This window comes from Dermacentor silvarum, chromosome 3, assembly GCF_013339745.2.
Source record: "Dermacentor silvarum isolate Dsil-2018 chromosome 3, BIME_Dsil_1.4, whole genome shotgun sequence".
Classification (NCBI taxonomy): domain Eukaryota; kingdom Metazoa; phylum Arthropoda; class Arachnida; order Ixodida; family Ixodidae; genus Dermacentor; species Dermacentor silvarum.
Genome location: NC_051156.1, coordinates 211,950,267 through 211,972,552, shown reverse-complemented (window position 1 = coordinate 211,972,552; position 22,286 = coordinate 211,950,267). Strand labels below are relative to the sequence as shown.

The window sequence follows — 22,286 nt, the reverse complement described above, 5'->3', positions numbered from 1 at the left end:
CAGTAACTGTAAATAATCCATTCAAATGGCACTGACAAAATTACATAAGTATCAAAAAAGGTCGGCACTGCCAAATAGCAAGAATGGAGACCAATGAAGAACTAAAGAAGATCAAAAGACACAGATAGCACAATCATTTCAATCATCATAGCAGCCTGATCAGCTCTCCTGCAGTACAGAAGACCATGGTCTGCCAAAGCTCTCCAATAGTCACCCTTTTGTGACAACTACACAGGATTCTGCACTCTACTATTCTGAAGTAACAAACCACTTAATTTTACCGAGATAAGAACACTCACGTACAAAGTAACAGTACAATGGTATCTCAGTCAAGATATAGTCCGCAGATTTGCACCGAAATGCATTGGCATTACACATTTTCCCCAAAAGCTTCCTGTTAGCACTGGAGGACAAAGCTACATGAAACACTGATGCATTTCAGGACAGGTTGCGATGGTGAATACATCAGTACTGGTGGTGATCTCAGGCTTTCTACCCAGTGAACATGTCTTGAGAACTAACATGCTTTAATTCTTCAATGGCAAAATGTGTGCAAAAGTTTGTACGTAATTACAAAGTTAAAGAAATTTGGTTAATTAAAGGCTTTATTGACAATTTTCTCTAGCACATTAGCTGATGTCGCTCGCTGTGAAATTTGGCCAGCATTTATCACTTCGTGTACAATCAGCTATTTTTAATAAAGACAGTTGGTGAAATGCCTTGTACATTATAATCACAGGATGCACAATAACTACCGCTTCCTATGATTTCACGAGTCACTTTCCTATGATTTCACGAGTCAAAGAAAAAAGTTTTATGGTACTTACAACATCAAAATGTGTCCAAAATTGCATGACGAATTCAGTTATGCTAGTGTAAGATCAAAGCAATGAGCTGAAACTTCACATAATATGCAAACTGTACCAGATAAAAAGTGACAACTCACCTGGTTGAAGATTGGTTCCATTGTGTTCTGGCATATTTTCGTCTTGGCCTTCTTGAAGAAATGTCCATAGGAGTCTACTTCAAAGCAAATGTAAATGTCTGCCAAGAAAAAAGAAAAGAAACATTCAGTTCAATATAATTTACAAAAGCAATAAAATCTTGCCTAGGTGAGCAAGGAATATGCTTTGCAGCTTATGAAGCAATATTCAATTGAAATCAGAGCATTTCTTGCATAAGCATGAAGACTACGGCAAACAACAATGTTACAGACAATTTGTTTTACAGCATCTCACCACATTTTTCCAAGCTAAAGTTTATAAGAAGGAAGGAAATAAAGAAATGTGCACAGGTAACTGCTTTGTATTTATATACTTTTCTTTCTAATATTGTGACAATTACTAACACAAAAAGATCCTATAAGCTATTCAGAACGAACAATTTAATGCTTGCTGATGATTTTAACAGTAATGCCCTACACTGAATGTCCCCCTATTCCACTGGCTGATCCAGAGAAAGGACCCTGCTACTCAAGCCAATGAAACATGCTAGCTGACAGTAATGAGCGTGCAGCAAGCTTCTACGCCATGTTATGCCTTCTTCGTTTCTTTTCCCAGGTTTTGGAAAGAAGCCACAAATTGTGCCCACTTATACAAATGTGGTGGCATGTGCATGAAGTGGATGTGACCAACTCTCATGGGAAAAATTATAATTCGTCATCCACTGACCCAGACTACCATAAGAGAGGTAAGACCATGAACATCTTTTAGCCCACCTTTTTTGAACAACTCCACCATATGACTTCTGAGCAGCAAATCTTACAAATAACGTCATTGGTTCTTGAGAAGAAAATAAGGCGATGTGACTCAAGTTCAACAAACCTGAAGGTGTTGTGAGCCCCTGCAAGTTGTGGACAGTGACGAGAAGGTCGCCAAACAGCAGGTCCTCATCTTTGGCTGCATTGGAAGAGGAAGAGTGCCACCACATGTCATAAGACACATTCATAAAAACAATATTCACCTATGTAATTAGTCAAAGTCTGTCTAGTCATAACTATACAATTAGATACCAGAGTGAAATTTCTCCACTCCGAGTTATTTCGACCATTAAGAGGACGACTTTAAGAGAACTAAACCCTTATAATCACAGTATTAGTAAGGAACTGTAACTAATAGTCATTGCATAAGTAACTGCTCTTTGTAATTCTATTCTTTTTATTCTCCTTCTTGCTATCTTAAAAAAGAGAAAAAGCAAGCTAGCAATTATCTGAAAGCTTAAAGAGGAGACTGTTACAAGAGGAGACAATTATGACTGAGGAGTTCTTACCTGTTCTTGTCAGGAAAGATCCCATGTTGGTTCCCATGCACTGCAAGGTCAAGCACACTTGAATGAATAATTGAAATATTTGAGAAGTTTATGGAGCTAAAGTACAGCGTCTAGTATTTTCACTTTAAGAACTTCAAAATAAGATTTTGCATTTACCGCTGCTTTGTTCTTGATGAAATTATGCAAGAATATTGCATGTTTTAGCCCACACCACTTTAAAACCATTTTGCATCGCTGTTTACCTCGTTTGTGCAGACTATCAGTTGTCAGCAGTTAGTGAAATCCGTCAGCATCTTTGGAGTAGCTGACTTGTCTGATGTAGACGTGCACACAGAACACTGGTTTTTGATTACTCTTTTTACACTAACCAGGCAAACAAAAATTATGAATATTTTACTAGACAATTAAAACCAAAGTGATAGAATTTTGCCACACTATCTGAGTGAAAACATGCTGCCGTGACTGCAAAATCTTCTTTTGAAGCTGTTTGAATAAAAATGCAGGCCACGGCATATTCTGAGTGATAAGGCGTGAACAACAAAGCAGCACTTGCCCCTCTCGCTGATGTAATGCAGCTCTGCAGTTCGAGAATGCTGGGTGTTGTGACAACCTGCGGGGCTGCAAAGCAAGATGGTGCAGGTGAGTGAAATACGCAAATTATCATGAGCTGGGTATGAGAAGCAGAGAGGTTGTTTGACCTGGGTGATTCAGGCATACAGCACTTCATTCACATGTGATTCATAGTCTTTTTTTATACATCCTTGCTATTTCAATGATTCTTATGTTTCACCCATGTGTAATAAGTTTTCGTGAGTGCTGTTTTTATATCATAAAGCTCAATATGCCTGTAAAAATGAGTTATTTTTCAGCATTATGTAATGATATGCATACACTGCTATCAAACTGGAAATTATATTGTTCTGTCATCTGTTAATATTTTTTTTGTCTGCTGGTGTTTCTTCCGTACTGCTGCCCGTTGCTATACAAGCGAGCAATTGCCTTGTCAAGCTGCTGTTTCATGCAGCTTATTGCAATTGCCCCTCGCTTGTATTAAGAAAAAAAAATTATTTGATTTGAAAAAACTAAAACAAAAAACAAACATCAAGATGACAGTGAATACCTGTCATGTGCAGGTGGTTGATGGCCTCAATCCACTGGGATCGCTCAAACTCTGACGACAGGAAGAAGTTGTATGTTTTGGTGTTCTTGAAGCCAATCTTAAATGGCAGATTTGGAGAGTGCAGGACTAACTGTGCCTCCTGCGAGTGAAATAAAAATAACCACATTAATTAAGAAACATTCATACTTCCAACTTGTGCCTTACTGTTGAAAATATGTATATAATAATAAAAAACAAGCGATAGCTTACCAGTTCACTAAGTTTCTTTCGATTTCGTTCCAAGTTGCGACCTGGTGGCTTTCCAAGCTTCTGAAATAACAAAAGAGATCATGTGAGTAGCAAAGAGAGAAACCTGCAATGTGTATGTGCATTTCTCTTTACGTGTACGTTTATGTATATAGTCTAGGTATGAAACAGACAAAATAAAAACACTCACGGCATTGTCTCTTTCTTCCTTTGCGACAGCGTCTCTCAGCGTGCTTGTTCGTGACCGCAATTGGCATACATTCACCTTGTTGTCTTCCCTGATGGGCTCCATTTCTCCTGCAGAAGATAACATGAGCAAATTATGCCCCATAATGAAAAGAAATCAAATGACAGCGAATCGTACAAGGCCGACCAGCACTTCTAAAATGCCATGCCTTTCAAAGCAATCACTAATGCTCAAGCAAATAAAGCAGCTTGCAATGCTTTGGCATTACTAGCAGACACAGAGGAGCTTGACATTTGAATAAATGATGACTGGCTTAATTGCAGGGTACAAGGCTCATTTGATAATGAAATCCAGTGACTGTTAAAAAGAATTTTGAATTGCAGAATTTAATGTCCCAAAGCTGGCACAATTGGCTATGAGGAATGCTGTTCTGCACGGCTCCAAGTAAATTTTAGTTACCTGGGTTTCTTATTGAGCCCCCAAAGCACAGTACATTGGTGTTTATGCATTCCACTCCCATTGTAATGTGGTCACTGCGGCTGGGAATTGAACCCCCGACCCAGAAGCACAAAGCCATAGCCACTGAGCCACACAGTGAGTATTCAGGGGCTCTCATAGCATTTCTGCAATTCTATACTTTACATGAATAACCTTGTAACATCAGCTTCAGTGAATCTGAACACTAGAAGAACTTAATAATTTACACAGCTTATAAATACTGAATAGAACATCATACTGCAATACCCTATAATTTCGCACACCCAATTGCTCGCAAATCGGAGACTTTGGGCATATTCTAGGCTACAAATTTTTGCGATTTCACGCAAGTGCAGTGTGGCCCTGTTGGGCTGCAAAAGCTCCTTTTGCGACAAACAATGAGATGTCATATGACAGTAGGCTTCTCGGCTTCCTGGGTCATTTGCTACTTTCAAACCCACTGGAGCACAAACCTATGACCCATTACAAAGAGAATGTGATCATCCCCCTATGCAGAATGACAACGAAAACATTCTGGCTGCCCTCTGCTAACCAAGAAGGCCCTGTGCTTGTTTGATGTCTTTGTGGTTCTCCAAGCTGACATTGTTCTTCAGAAACTTAGACAACATTTTTTATGTGTTCATGCCTTCTAGGTGTACAGGCCATCTGCAGCCCGTAGAAGTGCACTTTAGCAGAATATTCAACTCCGAAATGACGAACAAGTTCATCTATTGGTATGCTGACTCAATCGTGACACAGCTGAAGCAGGGCAAAGATGACAAAGTGCCTCTAATGGCCTCACTGAGAAAGCCACTGCCTGCCGACTAGCTCACTAAAGTATGACACTCCCTCTTTGTGAAGCCGGAGATTCTCTAAACAGCATTTGAGAGGACTGGCATAGCACAAGCGTGCACAGCTGAGTAAATCTGACGCATCATAGTTTAGAGGGTACAGCCAGCAGAACTGGCCAGGAAAATAAGATCTAAGTTTTCAACATAGTGTCTATGTTTGTTACTTGAAAATATTGCACGCCCTTAAATTTTGCGGCATTTTCCAATCATGAAATTCGCATAAATGAAGGGCATGCAAAAATAAAAGACTTTACAGTAATAGGAACAGTAAAAGAAAAAGATTACATGCAATGTGGTGACACTGCTGCTCACAAGCATGGGAAATTATTTACTTATATGCAACTTTACTGCTTTCAGATAATGATGGGACTTACCAGTAGCGTCAATGAGGGTAACAAGGCTAAGAGGGATATACCACTTGACCTCAAAAGTAAACTTTTGCCTGGAAGAGAAAAGAAATGTGCAAGGTACATATGATTTGTTACTAGATTTTCATCGCCCAATTTTTTATAGACAAATTTCAGCATGCAATAAATGACAGCACAGATTCTTTCTGGCCCTCCAAACTTCCAAAATATTCTCAAGACAAAAACAATAATACTAGTTCATCAAGCACCCAGAAGTGGCCATCAGGAAACGTCAAACACTGCAGTGCAACAGATACATGCAACAAACAGATGTTCAATCGGCTTCATCTTTTTCCATGTTTGCATCAGACCACAAAGGTTTGTGGAGTAATAGGATCGTTATGCGTGTAAATATACACGGCAGATGTAATGGCTGCAGCAATATTTTGTTTTATTGGACTCCATTCGCTCGAACCTTTGCGGTTCCGTGGGGGTGGGGGTTATATTCTGGCAAACCAATGTCTAAACTATAGCATTTACACTGGGTCCTCCTGGCACACTAAAAGATGTGAGTCAATGTTTCTCCATTCCCAATAGCAAATAAACTTCTAACTTCAACTTAAATTACTATGAACACAGTGCAGTATAATTCTAGCTTACACAATGATTACTAAAGCACGAATACAGAGTACACAATTACAATGTCACCATAAAAGTGTAAGCTGCACAGCATTTTGAGCGAGTGCTGCTGAAACAGGAGATGAAAGGATGAGTAGTTCATACAGACAACACATAAAACAACAAAGATACGTCTACTGTCATCATGAAGGAGACAAAATGAATATCATTAGTCACAGTGTAGAATAGGTTGTCAGCTGATTAAGCATATTTGCCAAACTTTACAGCCCCGAAATAACGATTAGAAAACATAGGAAAGTGCCCCTTAAATATGCATTCTGGAATGATCACTTCACACATTTTCAGTAACTGTCTTTCTCAGGATGTTCACAGTAAATCTGACGCTTATAGGTGAAAGACGAAAAGAGACCATAACTTCAGCAAAACTAAATTTATTGGACGCATGGAAAAGGGACATAAAGCCGAAAAGATGACAAAGTGAAATCACTCATAGATACCAACCTCAGCACAACAACTGCCTTGAGGTGGCTCCGCAATTTGCCACATGCAACCTTAACACTGTCTCGAGAGGGAGCCGCAAAAGCAGGCAGAATCTTCTCTATCAGCTGCATTTGGAGTTACTGGCATTGTGGTTGGTTACCTACTCAATCACGACTCACACATAACTATTCATAGGATTGCAATCAAGGTTACTAGGGGGCCAAACGTTGGGACCGGTGAAATTGTGAAAATTTCTCGCACAACGACTTCTGAGATTTATCAGCGGTGTGGCAGGGAGTTGAGTTTTGCTGCCATATGTAGGGTTGTCTGGCAGCCGCCCTCCCAACCCAAGGCTTCACAACAGTGCACAGCAGCTCCACATACCCATTCGAATTGAGCCTGAGTCCCTGTGGAAATACGTGTGGGGGCATCTCATCACCTTTACTGGAGTTGCATCCAAACACCATCACACTTTGGGGAAACTTGGTCTTCATGACACGCGGAACATAAAACAATATCTTCAGCCACGACTTCCTTGTCTCCATGCCACCTCTACATTTCATGTCGCATCAATTTTACGATGTTCAAGGTGCACTGAGCAGCTGTCTTCATTGCGTAGTTTGGCTGCTCGGCACAAATCGTGAAGCAGGTAACTCAATATTTTGGTGGTTGCCTCACGTCCATTGCAGTTCCATTTGATTTTGATGGGATTATCAGAAACAATAGATAAAGATTATATGTAAAATAAAACAATACATATTGACAATGCATATTTCTATCTAACTGTACTAACTGTCAAATTTACCAGGAACACCCTGTATTTCTGTGTATTAATAAAAAATGAAGTTTTACCGTGACAAAAAGATAGCAGACAAAAAAAAATCTTTCTTTTTATGAGGTACAGCTTTGTCAATTCCAGAGTTTTTTGATATTGTAGAGTTCTGTGATGTTTTGATACACTGAAAAATGAAAATTGAAGATCAAATTCAATACTTTGCCTCTGCCAGTTAGTAAAGTCAGGTTCACCTTCCAGATGCAATAGGTGCCCTCGGAGTTGGTAAGGAATCGGTTTGTCAGATGGAAGCTTATGTGTGCTCCCCCAACAGACAGACAGACAGGGTAGCCAAACATAGAACTTACTTGAAATCTAAGCAACAAAATGCCAATACGAAAATTTTACCCAGACCGTGTAGCTCGACTCACCTACTGGAAGGTTTGTACTTGGCACAGACAATGACGTCATTGAAGAGGAAAAGGTGCCTGAGCTTCCGGTGTCCCTCGGAGTATTCCACAATAAAGCTGTTTTTCACGACATGCCTAGGAGCCCTGTCTTGATGCTGGAATGAAGTAGCGGACATGGAAGCATGGTCATTAAGCCAGGCTTATTTATTAGAGCAGGAGTCAAAAAGTGTGCCAGCAAAATGTAGAAAGCAAAATGAGAAAGCCAAAGGCAACTATAAAGATTTAAACTAATTAGTGGTAATAATATATTAAGCTTCTTATCACTAAGGAAAGAAAATGAAATGATGTACACAATAAATTCTGCTACACTTTAGGAGTCAGTGTATGTTCTTAAACATTATGAAATTCTTAATTAAGCTTAATCTTACTTTTATATCAGTTCGCTATTTTTAGTTAGCTTTTCTTTCATTATTTTGGTTTACCATCCACTTACTTCAAGTTCATAGCTTTCAGGTTACGACTAACGACATCTTGCCACAAGCCAAAATAGATTTTCTTTAGCCAAATATTCATTAACCCGTTGATTGTGTAGTTTTCATCTCTCCAGACTACAACACAAAACCATCTAGGTAACAATGTCTATGACCTTGACTATTATATGTCCTTGATGTATGTCCCAAACATTGGAGTCAAGGTTCAAAAATTAATCGTTTGCTATGTCTAACTACAGTTAACAAAAGATGTGATTTAAATCATAAGTCCACGAAGGGTAGTTGTGGACACAGTTTTTGTCTGACAACATGTTCGCTCTAATATACTTACCGGGAACATGCTTTCTGGTGAGTTGAGCTTGAGTTCATTCAGGAACCGCTGCGTGAGCTTTAGCGCTGCCCTGAGGTTGTTGTAGTCATGATGGCTGCTAGGTATGTAGTGAAGAAGGTCCTGAAGAAAGAAGAAAAATTACCACCTTAATCCACACAATCGTAACTACAGCCAATAAAGACCAACTTCTTGATGGAAAAAAGAAAATGTCAGCCGGTAAACAAAAACAACAGCAGCAAGCTGTGGCTTGTGATAAAGAAATAGGTAATAAAATATGTGAGACCAACGATTTAGAACTACAATGGACACAAAAAATCTGTCAGAAACATTAGCAGCAATGAATATAATACTCACATGAAGCACCAGCGCATTTTTCTGCACCCTCGCCACTGGCTTGTGGAGCAAATCTGTAATGAGAGATACGTTGACATGCAAAAAAATTTGGCCACGAAACATGAGACATGAGGCTTTGATGAAATTTAGCGTTTTCGAGGTCAAGCTTGATCAGCAGTTAAATTTAATATTAAAGCTGGGTCAGAGAACATAAAAGCACCTTCTAATGTGGCTGGCTGTCCTTTCGATGTGTTTAACTTTATGTTCTGAAAAGAAAAAGAAAAAAATCAATCCATTATTGTGAGAGAAGGAAAATAACTGTTTCAGCACAAGATCAAGAAATTGCAGGACATAAGACGTTGCCAATAAAAGAAATGGTAATTTCACCTTGAACAGCTCCTCGAACTTCATATTTGATGCGTTGCAGTGCCGCACAGTCTCAATGGCCTTGGAATAGTTCTCCAAGAACAGCTTGTAAACTTCGAGGCGACTTGCCTGTGTTGCAGGAAAAACAACAAGCAAAGAAAAAATTACATGCCTGAAGACGCTGTGTCACTTACAGCTTAATATAATATTGACAAAGTTGCAGTCGGCGTTTATAGGCCAACAGTGCTGTTTGAAATCCTCTGCTGTGCAAAACTGTGAACACACTTGCACAAAACTTTGCAGTACGCCTCCATATGCGCCACTGCTAGCATGCGGAATGAAGTCACATTTATGTGATGCAACAGTAGCATATCGGTGGTTTCGGAAATTGGGAAGCTAAGGCAAATAATGCCTATGGGATTCTTTTTCATTTCTTGATAAACGGAGCCCTCCTTATGATGGGGGCAATGCACCCACCAGGAACTTAAAGTTCTCGCCGATCGTTGGCTTGGCATCCCAGTTCTCGCAGTTCCTGCGCAGGCCATCCCGGAAGTTCTTGTGCGTATCGTGCAGCTGCTCGATCTTGTAGAAGATGGTGTCGATCTCCTCCTTGGACAACACCGACTGGTTCGTCCCGATGGCACTGGTCAGGGCACGAGCGTACTGTGGGCAACAAAGAAAGTCGTTGAACAGGCAGCTTTGCTCTCTCACTGTTCACGATGGGCACAATCACAAAGCAGCAGGGCTGAATACAGCAATTAGTACATTGGTAAGCTTGGGTTAACAGCTTTTTTTTCCAATACATGGTGGCAGGATTTCAACAGGCTGATGAAAATTAAGAAAGCAATGTATATGTAGATATAACACTGCACTTTATCAAGACAGCGTGCTATATAAATGAATTTCTGTCAAAGTATAAGCAGACATCATAAGCAACGTTATGTGAACTGAGAAATGAAAGGAAGGACGGAGCTTATAAGCATATTTGTCAAAGTTCTAAGCTTTGGTCAAAATATCACTTTCCGAGACAAGAGGCTGCATTTCCAGAAAGACTGTTGCAAAAAAAGATAATGTATTCAGAGCTAACCCCCACTAAATTATCAATCAAGTCAGTGTTTTATAAGCAAATCTCCGTGAAGGTGACAACAGACATCATAAGCAACAGTATAAGCTGAGAAATGGACCAAAGGACAGTGCTTTTAAGTGAACCTGCAGCAGTAACACAGCTTTGCGAAACCATTTGAAACCTATCACAAGCACCAGAGGACAGCTGCACAAATCCCTTTGGTACCTTTCCTTGAAGTGGAGCTGCACTTGTAATGAAGATGATAAGGGCAGCTCATTAAACGTAGATGCACTGTTGCACAAGCTGTCATCAACTACTACAGCTTGCTTACCTGATTAAGGGTGTCGAGGCAGTCCACGTATGCTGTTTCACTTTCGATGATGCTGCTCACGATACACTTGCACATGGTCAGCATCTCTGCCTCCGATTGGGAAGCCTCCTGGACAGACTCCTGGCAATGATCGAAAGACAGTGATAATTTAACGTATCAGGACTAGTTGCTGGGCTAGTTGGTTCATCTTATTCCGTAGTGTTAAGACGCTCTTTCCTGTCATGATCCTTTTTTTCCGTCCTTGGTTGCATCTTAACACTATGGAATAGCAGTGATAATTGAGGCTAAGTAATGAGAGTAATGCAATAAATGTAGACAGGGTTAAATAGCATGACTAGTGAGCGACAAACAGACCACAACAATAATAAATTTAGAGGGTGACAAGCTCACAGTTGATGGACCACAAGAGGCTTCACATACCCGCGGTCTTTGTTTGATCGCTAAAGTTTTCAATGAATAATTTCCCCAACTTGCACAGTAGTCTAGTGCATTGTAATACAGGCAGCTACTGATCACTAGTGCATGTAGCCACTGCAAAACACCAATTTTAATTCATTTCTCTAATCTTCACTTCAGATGAATATGCAGTTTAGGCACTATTTGGTCTCCGATGTCCTTGCACCAAAAGCGTCATCAATTATCATCACTACACCGAAGCATCAAAGAGGCTCTCTATAATTACATGCTGGTCTCAATAACACAATCATGCTGCATGCTGCCTGGCTGCCGACATGATATGTCGATGTCTCTCAATAAAATGCACAGAAGCGGAAGGGCCTAAACAATACAACTGGTCCAAAGGTAGGCACAGTGCTGAATGACAACTAAATCTGCAAATGAATGAAGGCTTGATCACTGAATGTTTCTGAACTCTCTGGAAGTAGACGTCCATAACATCGAATGTGAATGTTCCATCAGTGAAGGTCCAAGACACACTCAGAGGACCCATAAACAGATGTACCCATTTTTTTCACAGAAGCATGTATATCCACTTGATGATTGAGAATCAAAGCGAAAAGAGGATCTGATGATTTGACCATTGGTACTTACATCCTGCTCGCTGTCCCTAGATCCCTTCTTCCTTGCTGGGGGTGTGCCCGTACTGAGGAAGGATGCAGACTCCACGGAGCTGCTGTACACACCTGCATAAGAGAAAAGGACAGAAAAACACTTTGTGTGAGAAAACACTAGAGCACTGCATCGAAAGAAGCAAGAGGCTGCAGAATAAACATGCAACAGGGTGAGGGAAATACAAACAAAATTATAGAACAATACGACCCAGTGTGATAACCGGACAATAACATCGACAAGTTGTTGACTAGGCCACAAAAAGTTATTTTTTCTTTTATTACAACGATTTGCAGCAAAAAAGTTTCAAAAAAAAATGTGGTTGATCCCTCTTATATAGGAATCGGTATAGAACACGAAAGTGAAACGTGTCTTCACAGAAGTAGTGTAATGTTTATTGCACATTGATATATAATGTCTATTGGTGTTTTGTGGCTAAAGCGCCCTTAGGCGTTGATGCACCCACGCTGACGCCTGGTGGCACGTCTCCACCATCACGACTACCAACGTCGATGACCATGAGCAACCGTCGTGCATATGGAAGCTGCACTACGCTGCACACGCTAGCACAACGCGAAAGACGAAGCACGTAACTGACACACTAATACAACGCGCAAGACAAAGCACGTAACTGAATCGTCACCGAGTCAAATCAGCGCGTACAGCGCGTCGTAATTGCAGCCTCCGCGATCAACTTCAGAAACATTTTCAGAGCTAATTGCGGAGGCCACGCTCCGCTGTGCTGAGTACGGTGAACGCCACCTAGGTGTTGTTGGTAGTGCTTCTTGATGCCAGCGTCCCTTCGAATGCTGGCATCGAGGCGTCGTAGTGCTGAGACCACCGAAGCGTTCACTGTCGGTGCGCGTTAGTGTCATAATGCAGTACTTCTCTTTTCTGCTCGTAGGCGGCGGCACCGCCCCGAGCAAGAGCGCGGGTACACGGAGGAGTGTTAGATATATAAGGCGCGTCTGTGTAGCTCTCTGCAAATGCGTTTGTGGCGCAATGGGTTAAACGCTCGGCGATCTATCGTCGCGGACCGAGAGGTCGTGGGTTCGATTTACAAATTTTGCATGTTTGTGGAACTTTTTCTTCTGGTTTCTTTCTTTGTATTATGTTCTATGACGTATTTCCGTGACGGAAATACGTCAGTGAAGTCTTGGTGGACCCCGGCATAAAACACTTTCGTGTTAAAAAAGGTTTTCCACCCTGCACTGTGTGAAACTGCAACAGTGTCTCTAACAACGTGCTGTCAGTCACCCGGTCATGGTTGTACAGTCTTCTGATACATATACGGACATCACATTGGTTTTTCTTAGCATCCTCAGTGAGTTGTTTGCAATGCATCTTTTCATAAATTTGTAGTTTGTGCTGTCATATGAACGAATCGCCTTTTTGAATTTGGATGTATATGCACTGTGCAAATGATAATCACAATCAATCTCTGAAAACTGAATGGAGTTATCTATTTGGGAACCCAACCTAATGGAAAGCAAGCCTAAAATTTTCAGCTCGTATCTCAAGGTCGCGTTGCTGTTGATGATGTTGTCTAGCATAAGGCTGACTCCTGACCATTGGCCAGCAGATGGGTCGAGTGAATCACCAGCCGCCCTCCGGCAAAATGCTCTCCGGCCTTTTTCGAGAGAACAACCGCAGCCGAGTGGTCTGCACAGCCTAGCAGGAGCTCGCGCACAGCCCAAGAGCGGGAGGCCACCGAACAGGGAGTCCGCTGCTCGCTTCCGCCCTCCGTCTTGTCGTGCCGACCATAAATCACCGGGAGGGGACAACAGTCTTGGAACAGTAATGTGGGGGGAAGGAGAGGGTAGTGCGCGCAGAGGCGTATAGGCTACGAGTTTTTCTCTGTCAAAGCGCAAATGCGACCAGCGACAGTTGAGCCATATTTATTACGCCGTACAGAAGATGACCGAAAGCGCGCGCGCGAGCGATCCATGCTTTACACAACCAGAAGTGTCGCCTGCGTCGCACGAGAGGCTGCAGAGTATGCGCACGACGACTTCAAGGAACTAATGCAAGGAACCAGCGCGGTGCGCGTGACCATCGCGAACGACGGGAAGCCGCGCGTGAGATCTTTGACGCGTACATTATTAGCACGCGGAAATTAATGGCATTCGCTAATTCAGAACCTACCGGCAAAGCACACGGATCGAATGGCCGGCTGTATTTACTTCCTTATAGACGGTGGTCGGCTACTTTTCTGCTGTGATCGACATGACGAACACGCAGGGGTTTTCTTGTTCACTACTGCGCAGTGGTCGCCCGAGTCCACGCAATAATTGGTGCACTGTGAACACCGTTGTGTATAAAGATGCAGACTCGTAACGTGGCGGGTTACTGCGCGGCAGGCGAGTACGCCATCGAGGTTGCAACCTTGTCACGAAGGGCGCCGCCCCGGTAGCTCGGCAAGGCGTTGGCCGCTGTTCGCCTACGCGTCAGCGTGCGCAGCCTCGCATCAACCGCTGTACGCCTACGCGCGGAGCGCTCTCTTCTGACCTCGCGGTCGTTAGCACACGCACAGAATTCTCGCCGCGTTTCACAGTCGTCAAAGAAACGAGCGTCGATCGAGAAGCGTGTGCATTGCGTAAGTGCCGTAACGCGGTCTTGCTGCTAAGGGGACAAAAACAAGAGCAACCTGTCGGTCAGGGGACTGGCAGGTGTTCTCGCTAGATCACTTTCGGGGATACTACCGGATACTACCACATTCGAGAGAATTCGAGTCACTCGATCGGCACCAGACACGTTGGCGTTTATTGCCCAACAGCGTTCTGTGCCGAGAATATCGCTCCACGGTAAAGCACATGTGGATTAGGCCTTTTCCATCCACGCGCCACCGCCGCTTTTGGTCGTCGAAAAAAAAAAAAAAAACGTACGGACGACTGTCACGCTAACTTAATATAGTGAGAGAATGGATCAGAAGATAGGCAGGAAAATCAGCATTTCGATGAGGCAAGAGGAGGGAGAAGGGAGGGACAGTGTACGGCGTATTATTCAGTACGACCACGCAAGCAGTGGCTATATAGATTACCTTGAGGAATAAACACGTGGGGCGCAAAAGAAACCACGCACAAAGTTTGCGCCATCCATCTATGCATGCGACCCTGGAGAGAATGTGGCGTATGAAAGAGGTAAAGCGGGAGGGAACCTTTACACACGCAGATCTGCCGTACGTGTAATATTAAATTACTGAAAAAATGAAACCGCGTTAGGGAGCTTGACCTTGGCAAAACCCGGGAGCTGTGTGATGTAGTACGTGTTCAAGAACCAGCGCATACTTGCTACGAGATTCGCCTGCCGCTGCTTTCGTTATAGCACCAAAACGCGCTCTAAGCATTGGTGCAGTGCCATTGGCGACGAAACTATTTAGCCGCTTGGAAACGACTCTGAGAACCAACAAAAGTGAGCTTTAGGACTTTGGAGTAAGGGAGATATAAATCTTTTTTTTTTTTTGGGGGGGGGGGGGGGGGGGGGGGGGGGGGGCGTTATTACTGCGTAGGCAGTGACGCCATCCATCAGCTGTTTGCTTTTGCCGACATGCTGGCTTGGGGATCAGCTTTGTGTTGTATGCCAGCTAAAACACTAAAACTAAAGAGCTAAAACATCTCCAAATTGTTTCTCAGCAAGCAACAGCAACACATTTAAGCAGCGCTGCGCGCTGGCTCGCACAGGTCATAGAGGAGGAAGAAGCGTTGGCTGTTAATTGGGCCTGTTGGTGCATCATGTAGTGTCGTCCACCCAGTCACCGTCGACGATATCTGCCGTAACAGAGGATAACTGATGCGCCGCACCGGCGTCATGCACATCTATTGTAAGCGCGGAGGCAACTGAGGCAAACAATGGACGCGTCACCACGTGATCAGACATGGCGGCGTCCATGGGATCGCCGTGAAAAAGGGTCTATAACACATCCCGAAACATCCTAATATATTCTCGTTAACAGCAGCTCTAGTGGTGATGTCTTGAGACGCTACGATAAAGCATTGCACGCTAGAAACGAATGATGTTTCATTCGTCCATTTTCGCTTCGCAAGACTTTTCGCCTCTAATAAGTAAACAAACAAATTAATAATAATAATAATAATAATAATAATAATAATAATAATAATAATAATAATAATAATAATACAATAATAATAATAAAACAGGTACAGAACCGCATAGGCATCAACGCTTGTGTTCGTATCGTAATCACACGCACATTTTATGTCCCTTCAATGTGAACAAGCTTTCACTACAACAACGTAAAACTCGTATTTTTTTATTTTTTTTTTAATGCTTGCCGGTTGACGCCTATATGTCAACATTTGACTTCTATTTCGTATCGTGCCCGAATCCAGCGTTGCGCTGTGACATTCTGAAACGCACATTATTTCTCGTACGCGCGGTAAACAGCACTCAATATTCGTTCCCTCACCCCCGACGTCGGCCCGACGACGCCAAGACTCGATCTTCGCGACAAATTTCCTTGATCATCACCGCACGACGACGGATCATTATTGCCCCCCCCCCCCCCTCTCCACCCCAGCTGTTACACCCTAACAGCACTCAACAAACACAACGACACGAAATCAAATCGATAAAAGAGCAGTCACGTACACACGCAGAACTATGAAAGTGTGAACAGTCTGACAGCGCATCATCCATCGAGTCCGTAAGCAAATTAGGCGCCGCGGCGCGCGTAGAATAAAGACCCCACAAGCCGAGAGACAGGCCGTAATCAATATGCTAATTTACACTACAGTCGCCGCGTATCTCTCCTTACCATATGTACCGCCTCCACCCCCTCTCAACCCTTGAGACAATAAGCCATCAGTATACATAATGCGCTTTACGCGTCGCTGCCGAACGATTGTTTTTCGTTTTTCTTTCCTCATACCGGCGACTTCTGGGCGCCCTTGGGATGCCACGCAAAGGGGACCCAGCGACTCTCTCTTGTGATCAGAAAATGGAAATGTAAAAAAAGCTCGCGAGCGCTTGCGGCCCCCGCGAAACAACCAACAAACTCCGCTTTCAGCTAAATGGTTCCCAAGGCGAGCGTCGGGTAAGGACCTTAGCGTCGGGTGTAAGGACCTTAACGTCGGGTGGGGGTTGAATGGCGATGCAGCGGGCCAGAAATTGAACGCCGAAAAAAGTAGAAAGGAAAGACCGAAGAAAGGCAGGAAAGACGCGAGTAACGCGAAAGGGAATGCGACGCGACAAGGGTGCTTTGAACCGGGTGGTCCCGCCTCTCATCAGAATGCTCTTTCATGCGAGAAGACGATTACGGGGACGGCGACGCCGACGAGGCAAAGGCAACGTGGGAGAAAGTGAGCTAGAAAAACCGCTCACAGTTTCTTCGCTCTGGGAGCGAATTTTAAAGGGACAAAAGCGAGGCTGCGAAGGAGAGCCTGAAAAGCTGGGCAAACGGAGGCGCAAAGGCGACGTCCTCTTCGCGCGATCATCGCTTGGTTACTTTTTTCGCTTTAAATAGTTCTAAGCGCTACAGCAGAAACGGAGGAGCTGGGCATTGAAATGAAGAGACACTATAGAGGCAATATTAAGTTAGAATTCGCAATTCTTTTGCTATGAGCTATATGCACGCCATTCCTGACTTTACACCTCAGAAGCAGCAAACAGACGACGTCTGACTAGTCTAGACTGGTCAGACGTCTAGTCTGACTAGTCAGGCGTCAGGTCTGACTAGTCAGACTAGTCAGGCGTCAGGTCTGACTAGTCAGACTAGTCAGGCGCGTGAAAATCTCACGGCCAGAACACGGCCGTGAGATTTTCTTCTTTCTTTTTTTAATTTTTCAAATATATGTTTCATCGTAGAAATCGTTTGTTTTGGCTAGACACCCTTAGCCAGTTACATTATATGACGTACGGAATATGACTAGTTACATCAAAGGCTTGGTCTACGTATGCTTATGGTTGGAACACCTCTATCCTGACTCGTAGGACCCGGGTTCCGAACGCGTGGGTGACATCAGTATAGAGTGATAAAGTATCTTCTAAAAAGTATATTTGCGTTATGATGAAACAAAGAGGCCGATTGGTAAAAGACGAAAAGAAAACCAAACTTCAATATATTTAAACTTCGCGCCTAAACCCCAGCGCCGGTCCGTCGTGACGCAATAAAAGTTATCGAAACAGCAAGGTTGAGTCTCGAGTTCCTTTCGAACACGATGTATACATAATAGTAAGCTTGCTGCCACTCGTACCAACGGAGCTATATGATAGACAGAAACATGCGTCTGCTATCACAACTTCTCGTGTGACGTGACAGTTATCTCCAGTTCTAGAGTAAAGAATTCCGATGCTATAGCGCATGCGCGTGAATGCGCGTGGTGGGTATTTTTCAATACAAGCTCAGTTGCAAGCGAGCGTTTTTCCTGTCCCGTCTCTTTCTTTCCGTATCACTTCCGCGCTCCTCTTTGCAAGATACGATGTAGACAGCCCATCTTCGCATATATACAAACTTAGATGGCCTTGAGCAGATTCCATCATATATCCGTGGATGACGTTACGTACGGCGAACTGGGGTGATATTCTGGATAATAATCAAATTCCGCCACACTGTCCACTTCCCTTAACGGCGGCATTTTGAGCCAATCAGAACTGACAACATGGCGAATTTGACAATCATGCAGGAACGTCACTGGGTGTTGCGCCTTTCGTTTTTTGCGTCACATCCTGCTTATCAAGCGCCCTCTCGCGGTAAGAGTGACTTTCTTTCCAATTGCGGAAAGGTAATTTACTAATACAGCTCAATTTATTTTTCTCTTTCGTGTCTCTCTAAAATACTGACCGGATTTTCAACCGCGCAGTCTCGCAACTCGATTAAAGCAGTCCCGCTTTTCCTCGGTCCCCCGCCTCGATCACCAGAGCAAATAAACATCTCCGGCCTGCCCCGACGTCATCATCATCCACTCCGCATTACCGGCAGCGCGGCTCGGTTAGCCCGGTTCCACGGCGAGCCTGCCAGCGGCGCTTCTTTTCTTCCTGGTTCCCGGCCCTTTGTGTTTTAATTTAGCGCGAAACCCGTTCGCCCGTTCCGCTCCTCCTCGCCTCATCCGTGGAGATCGGCAGGCGAAATAAAAGAAGACGAGCCGTTCTTGTTTACGTTCGCGCCGCCGTCGGCGACTGCGAAAGCGTGCGCCGGGCTCGCGGATCCTTCCTCGTCGCATAATAGCCGACGCGGTCGTAGCACGTCCGACGTCGTCCCAATTTTAGCGGCTGCGGGCGAGCACGCATTGAAAAGCGAGCGCAACAAAGCGGAAGGCGGGGCGAGTGAAAAAACACAGGGACGGCAGGAAGAGACGTACTGCAGAAGTGGGGAACAGATCGGTTGCACAGGCCAAAATGATGATCTGGCTCTCTATGTGCGCATGCGCCGGTGTTTTCCGCCACGAGCACTGCCTCTCCACGTTGCGTTCTTTGCAATCGCGATTAGATGAGAAAAGCCGGGGCGATAGTTGGCTTAGTCGGCGACAAAAAAACGTGATGGAATTCGACCGCTGCGAGATCTTCGAACCGCACGCCGACAACGGGTTCTCCCGGCTCTCCACGGTGCTCGTCTGTAGTTTGCCTGCCCACCACGTTCGTCTGCAAGCACTTGTACCCGATGGGCAGCCATGTTGGCGATCTGAGCCAATCGGAGCTGACAAGATGGCAAATTTGACAGCTTCTAGAATAAAATAGTATTCACGTGACGTCACCATACGCCATTTTGCTGTACTATTCTCTGCTCCCACTGTGCTTTTGGAGATAAAGTGGATAGAGATAAAGCGCAACGTTTCACCGTACTGGCTGTACAATGAAATGACGGCCACGATGACGTCAGTGTAGAACTAAGCGTGCTCACTCCCGTGTTCGTCCTGCAAGCGCCAACACCACTTTAAATGTTCTATATAGAGTAATCGTATATACAAAAAGCGCCAATACGGGCGCCGTCGCGGGACGCGTAATTACGCGTCCCTATTACGCAGGACGCGTAATAAACGCCCTTCAGACGTTCCGAGCCGTCCGTATTATAAGCTGGCTCGATTCACAAGCCACGCGTCTTCTAGGAACTGGATGTTCTGTAACAAGTCGCCGCGTCGGCGTGGGGCGCGTCTGCGTGATTTTACGCGTATACACGCACATAAATGCACGCATGCGTATACATTCGCAGCGCTCGAGCAATGATACAGAGAGTGCGCCGGCTGAAATTTCGCAGGACGCCAAATAGGAACGTGAATGCTGGCCCGGGGGAGCGGCCCTGTAAGTTATGACCTTTATCTCCCTTAATCAGCAGCCGGGAAAGAAAACACTGCCTCGGAACGGGCGCGAGCTCACCCGCTCAGTTGGAAGAAAGGGACGCGAACACAAAGCGTAATGAGCTTATAGGCGGGGACACCGAGCGAAGACACGGCGCAGTACAGAAGATGAGCCCGGACAGAAAGTGGCTTCCCCAACCGGGAAAGAGATGGCAGAACATTAGGGAGTAGGGCGAGTTGCGTGATCTTGGGTGGGTGCACGCGATGGGGCTACATGAAACGGAGCCTCGCCCGTCTACTGAGATATCGCGAAACAGCGAGAGACGTTCCGGGCGCTCGTCGTCTTGCTGGCTGACCTGTTTCTGTAATACATGTCGCCAACAGTACCAGAACGAGGCGGATGAATGAACATGGACGCGGGGTTGCGCGCTCCATAGTTCTATCGAGAATACTTGGGGACAGCGCGAAAAGACGCGAAGAGTTATTCAATCTTGTTCCGTCTTTTCGCATCGTCCCCTTGTGTCCTCGTAGATGTATACGTATACCAACAAGCTCAGTTTACAACTCTTCTGCAGTTCTAACGAGACGCAAACGAACAAACACGATCGCAGACACAGAGGATGATGCGTAAGCTGCGTTGTTAATACTCGTATTCCAGCAGCAAAGTACGTACGTATAGGATTTATGTCCGCGAAAAGTAACAAGGAACAACACCAACAAAAAAGAAAAAAAAAGATAATGATGCGACACACGCAGGTTCCTCCACAATCAGAGCTGTTTCCTAGTTTTGTCGTGATGAAGCAATGTCGCCAAATGCACTCGACCACACAGTGAAAGCCTCGACTATCTCCAGCTTCCTTCCGTAAAATTTTCGCGTGGCAACATTGCAACCTGTTCAAACAAGTATGCAACGAAATGAAATTATACCGTACGACAGCGTGGGACCTGTACAATGTACAGGGGGGAGGGCAGTATTCTGTAAGTGTCCATCCACCTAGTGGACTGTCCATTTCGGCTGTTGTCGAATGGCTCCAGCTGCACGAGCGAGAAGGAGCCAGCCAGTCTCTTTATCGCTCGTGCAGCTGGAGCCAGTTGCCGACAGCCGGAATGGACAGTCAACTAGATGGACTCCTAAAGAATAGCCCCCCCCCCCCCCCCCTCCCAGGTCCGACGGTCGTGATGCGTCCCACGATTATGGCATAATAGTTGGAACAGCGTGCTTTTAAGACATCGAGCCGGGAAAGCACGCTAATAGGTTTTCTTGCATGCTACGATGACGTGAGTCTTCACTTGACGTTCCCAGTGATATTTGAGTTGATTATAATAGAGTGACGGGTCGTATTGTGACAGTTCATTTAAACCGTGTAAGGCAGGAGAACTTGCATCAAAGTTCCTAGCAGACGAAATGCTGCTCTCGAGACAAATAATCCTACTGTGACGCGCCTGTACTACCACTGCACGCTTGGCCTATATAGGTTTACTTTTCTTCAATACGTGGAGGTCGCGCGTAAGAGGCTCTTGACTAAGCTTAGGAAAAATGTGTAGTAGAATGATTCATCCATTCCACTACGCCACAACAATCTCGGAATGCCAATCGGTTGTAGCGTAGATTTGCGATATCATGATTATAATTACGCGTATATACGAAGAAGCACACACATCCCGGTTTCTTTAAGCCTCGCTAACCACAGGCACACGTTGACGCGCATGCGCTCCTTTGAGAGCGCACCACTGAAGCAGCAAAACTCATTCAGCCACAATGACAAAGTAGAAGCGCTTTACACACGCACACCCCCAAACACACACGCACACAAATGAAAACATTGAGACAGCCAGACGGTCGTCCTAAAGGATACACACACGCACGACACCGGAAAAGATATGCCGCTCCTTGCTTCCGGGCCGGGAGAGATGAACGACCGGCTGTTGCGTCTGTACCCTGGTACAACAATGCCGCGCAGCGGTGTGGAAGCTACTGCTATGGACTTCAACCATTACCTCAGTGATCGCACGCGCGCACCACCAGATCTCGTAGGTCATAGCTTAACTGTACTTCAACCTATCCGAGGTGCAGCTGTGTACGCTGTGTTCGTGTGCGTAACCACGCCCATGTCGTCTGCTTTCGCGAAAGGTAAGCAGACGACGCCGGTTGAGACACAAGCCGAGAACTCGAAGTGTTTTGCAGAGTTCAGGAATGAAGGTGCAGACAGGTAGCGAGAAAGAGAAACGTAGCAACTTAACCCGCATAGAGCTC

General features: G+C 44.6%; 1 protein-coding gene across 1 annotated transcript in view; it reads right to left on the bottom strand.

Annotated features, from left to right (window-relative positions):
- The window catches only part of LOC119446622 (active breakpoint cluster region-related protein), a 155,507-nt gene that overhangs the window by 17,662 nt on the left and 115,559 nt on the right, over positions 1–22,286 (bottom strand). The window contains exons 2-17 of the mRNA XM_049664240.1: positions 11,766–11,857; positions 10,716–10,835; positions 9,796–9,981; positions 9,340–9,447; positions 9,173–9,218; positions 8,974–9,026; positions 8,620–8,739; positions 7,819–7,952; positions 5,524–5,591; positions 3,825–3,931; positions 3,638–3,697; positions 3,389–3,527; positions 2,822–2,886; positions 2,269–2,308; positions 1,824–1,898; positions 947–1,044 (exon numbers count right to left, since the gene is read on the bottom strand). Of these exons, the coding sequence (XP_049520197.1) occupies positions 947–1,044; positions 1,824–1,898; positions 2,269–2,308; positions 2,822–2,886; positions 3,389–3,527; positions 3,638–3,697; positions 3,825–3,931; positions 5,524–5,591; positions 7,819–7,952; positions 8,620–8,739; positions 8,974–9,026; positions 9,173–9,218; positions 9,340–9,447; positions 9,796–9,981; positions 10,716–10,835; positions 11,766–11,857 (1,511 nt within the window). The remainder of the gene's footprint in view (positions 1–946; positions 1,045–1,823; positions 1,899–2,268; positions 2,309–2,821; positions 2,887–3,388; positions 3,528–3,637; positions 3,698–3,824; positions 3,932–5,523; positions 5,592–7,818; positions 7,953–8,619; positions 8,740–8,973; positions 9,027–9,172; positions 9,219–9,339; positions 9,448–9,795; positions 9,982–10,715; positions 10,836–11,765; positions 11,858–22,286) is intronic.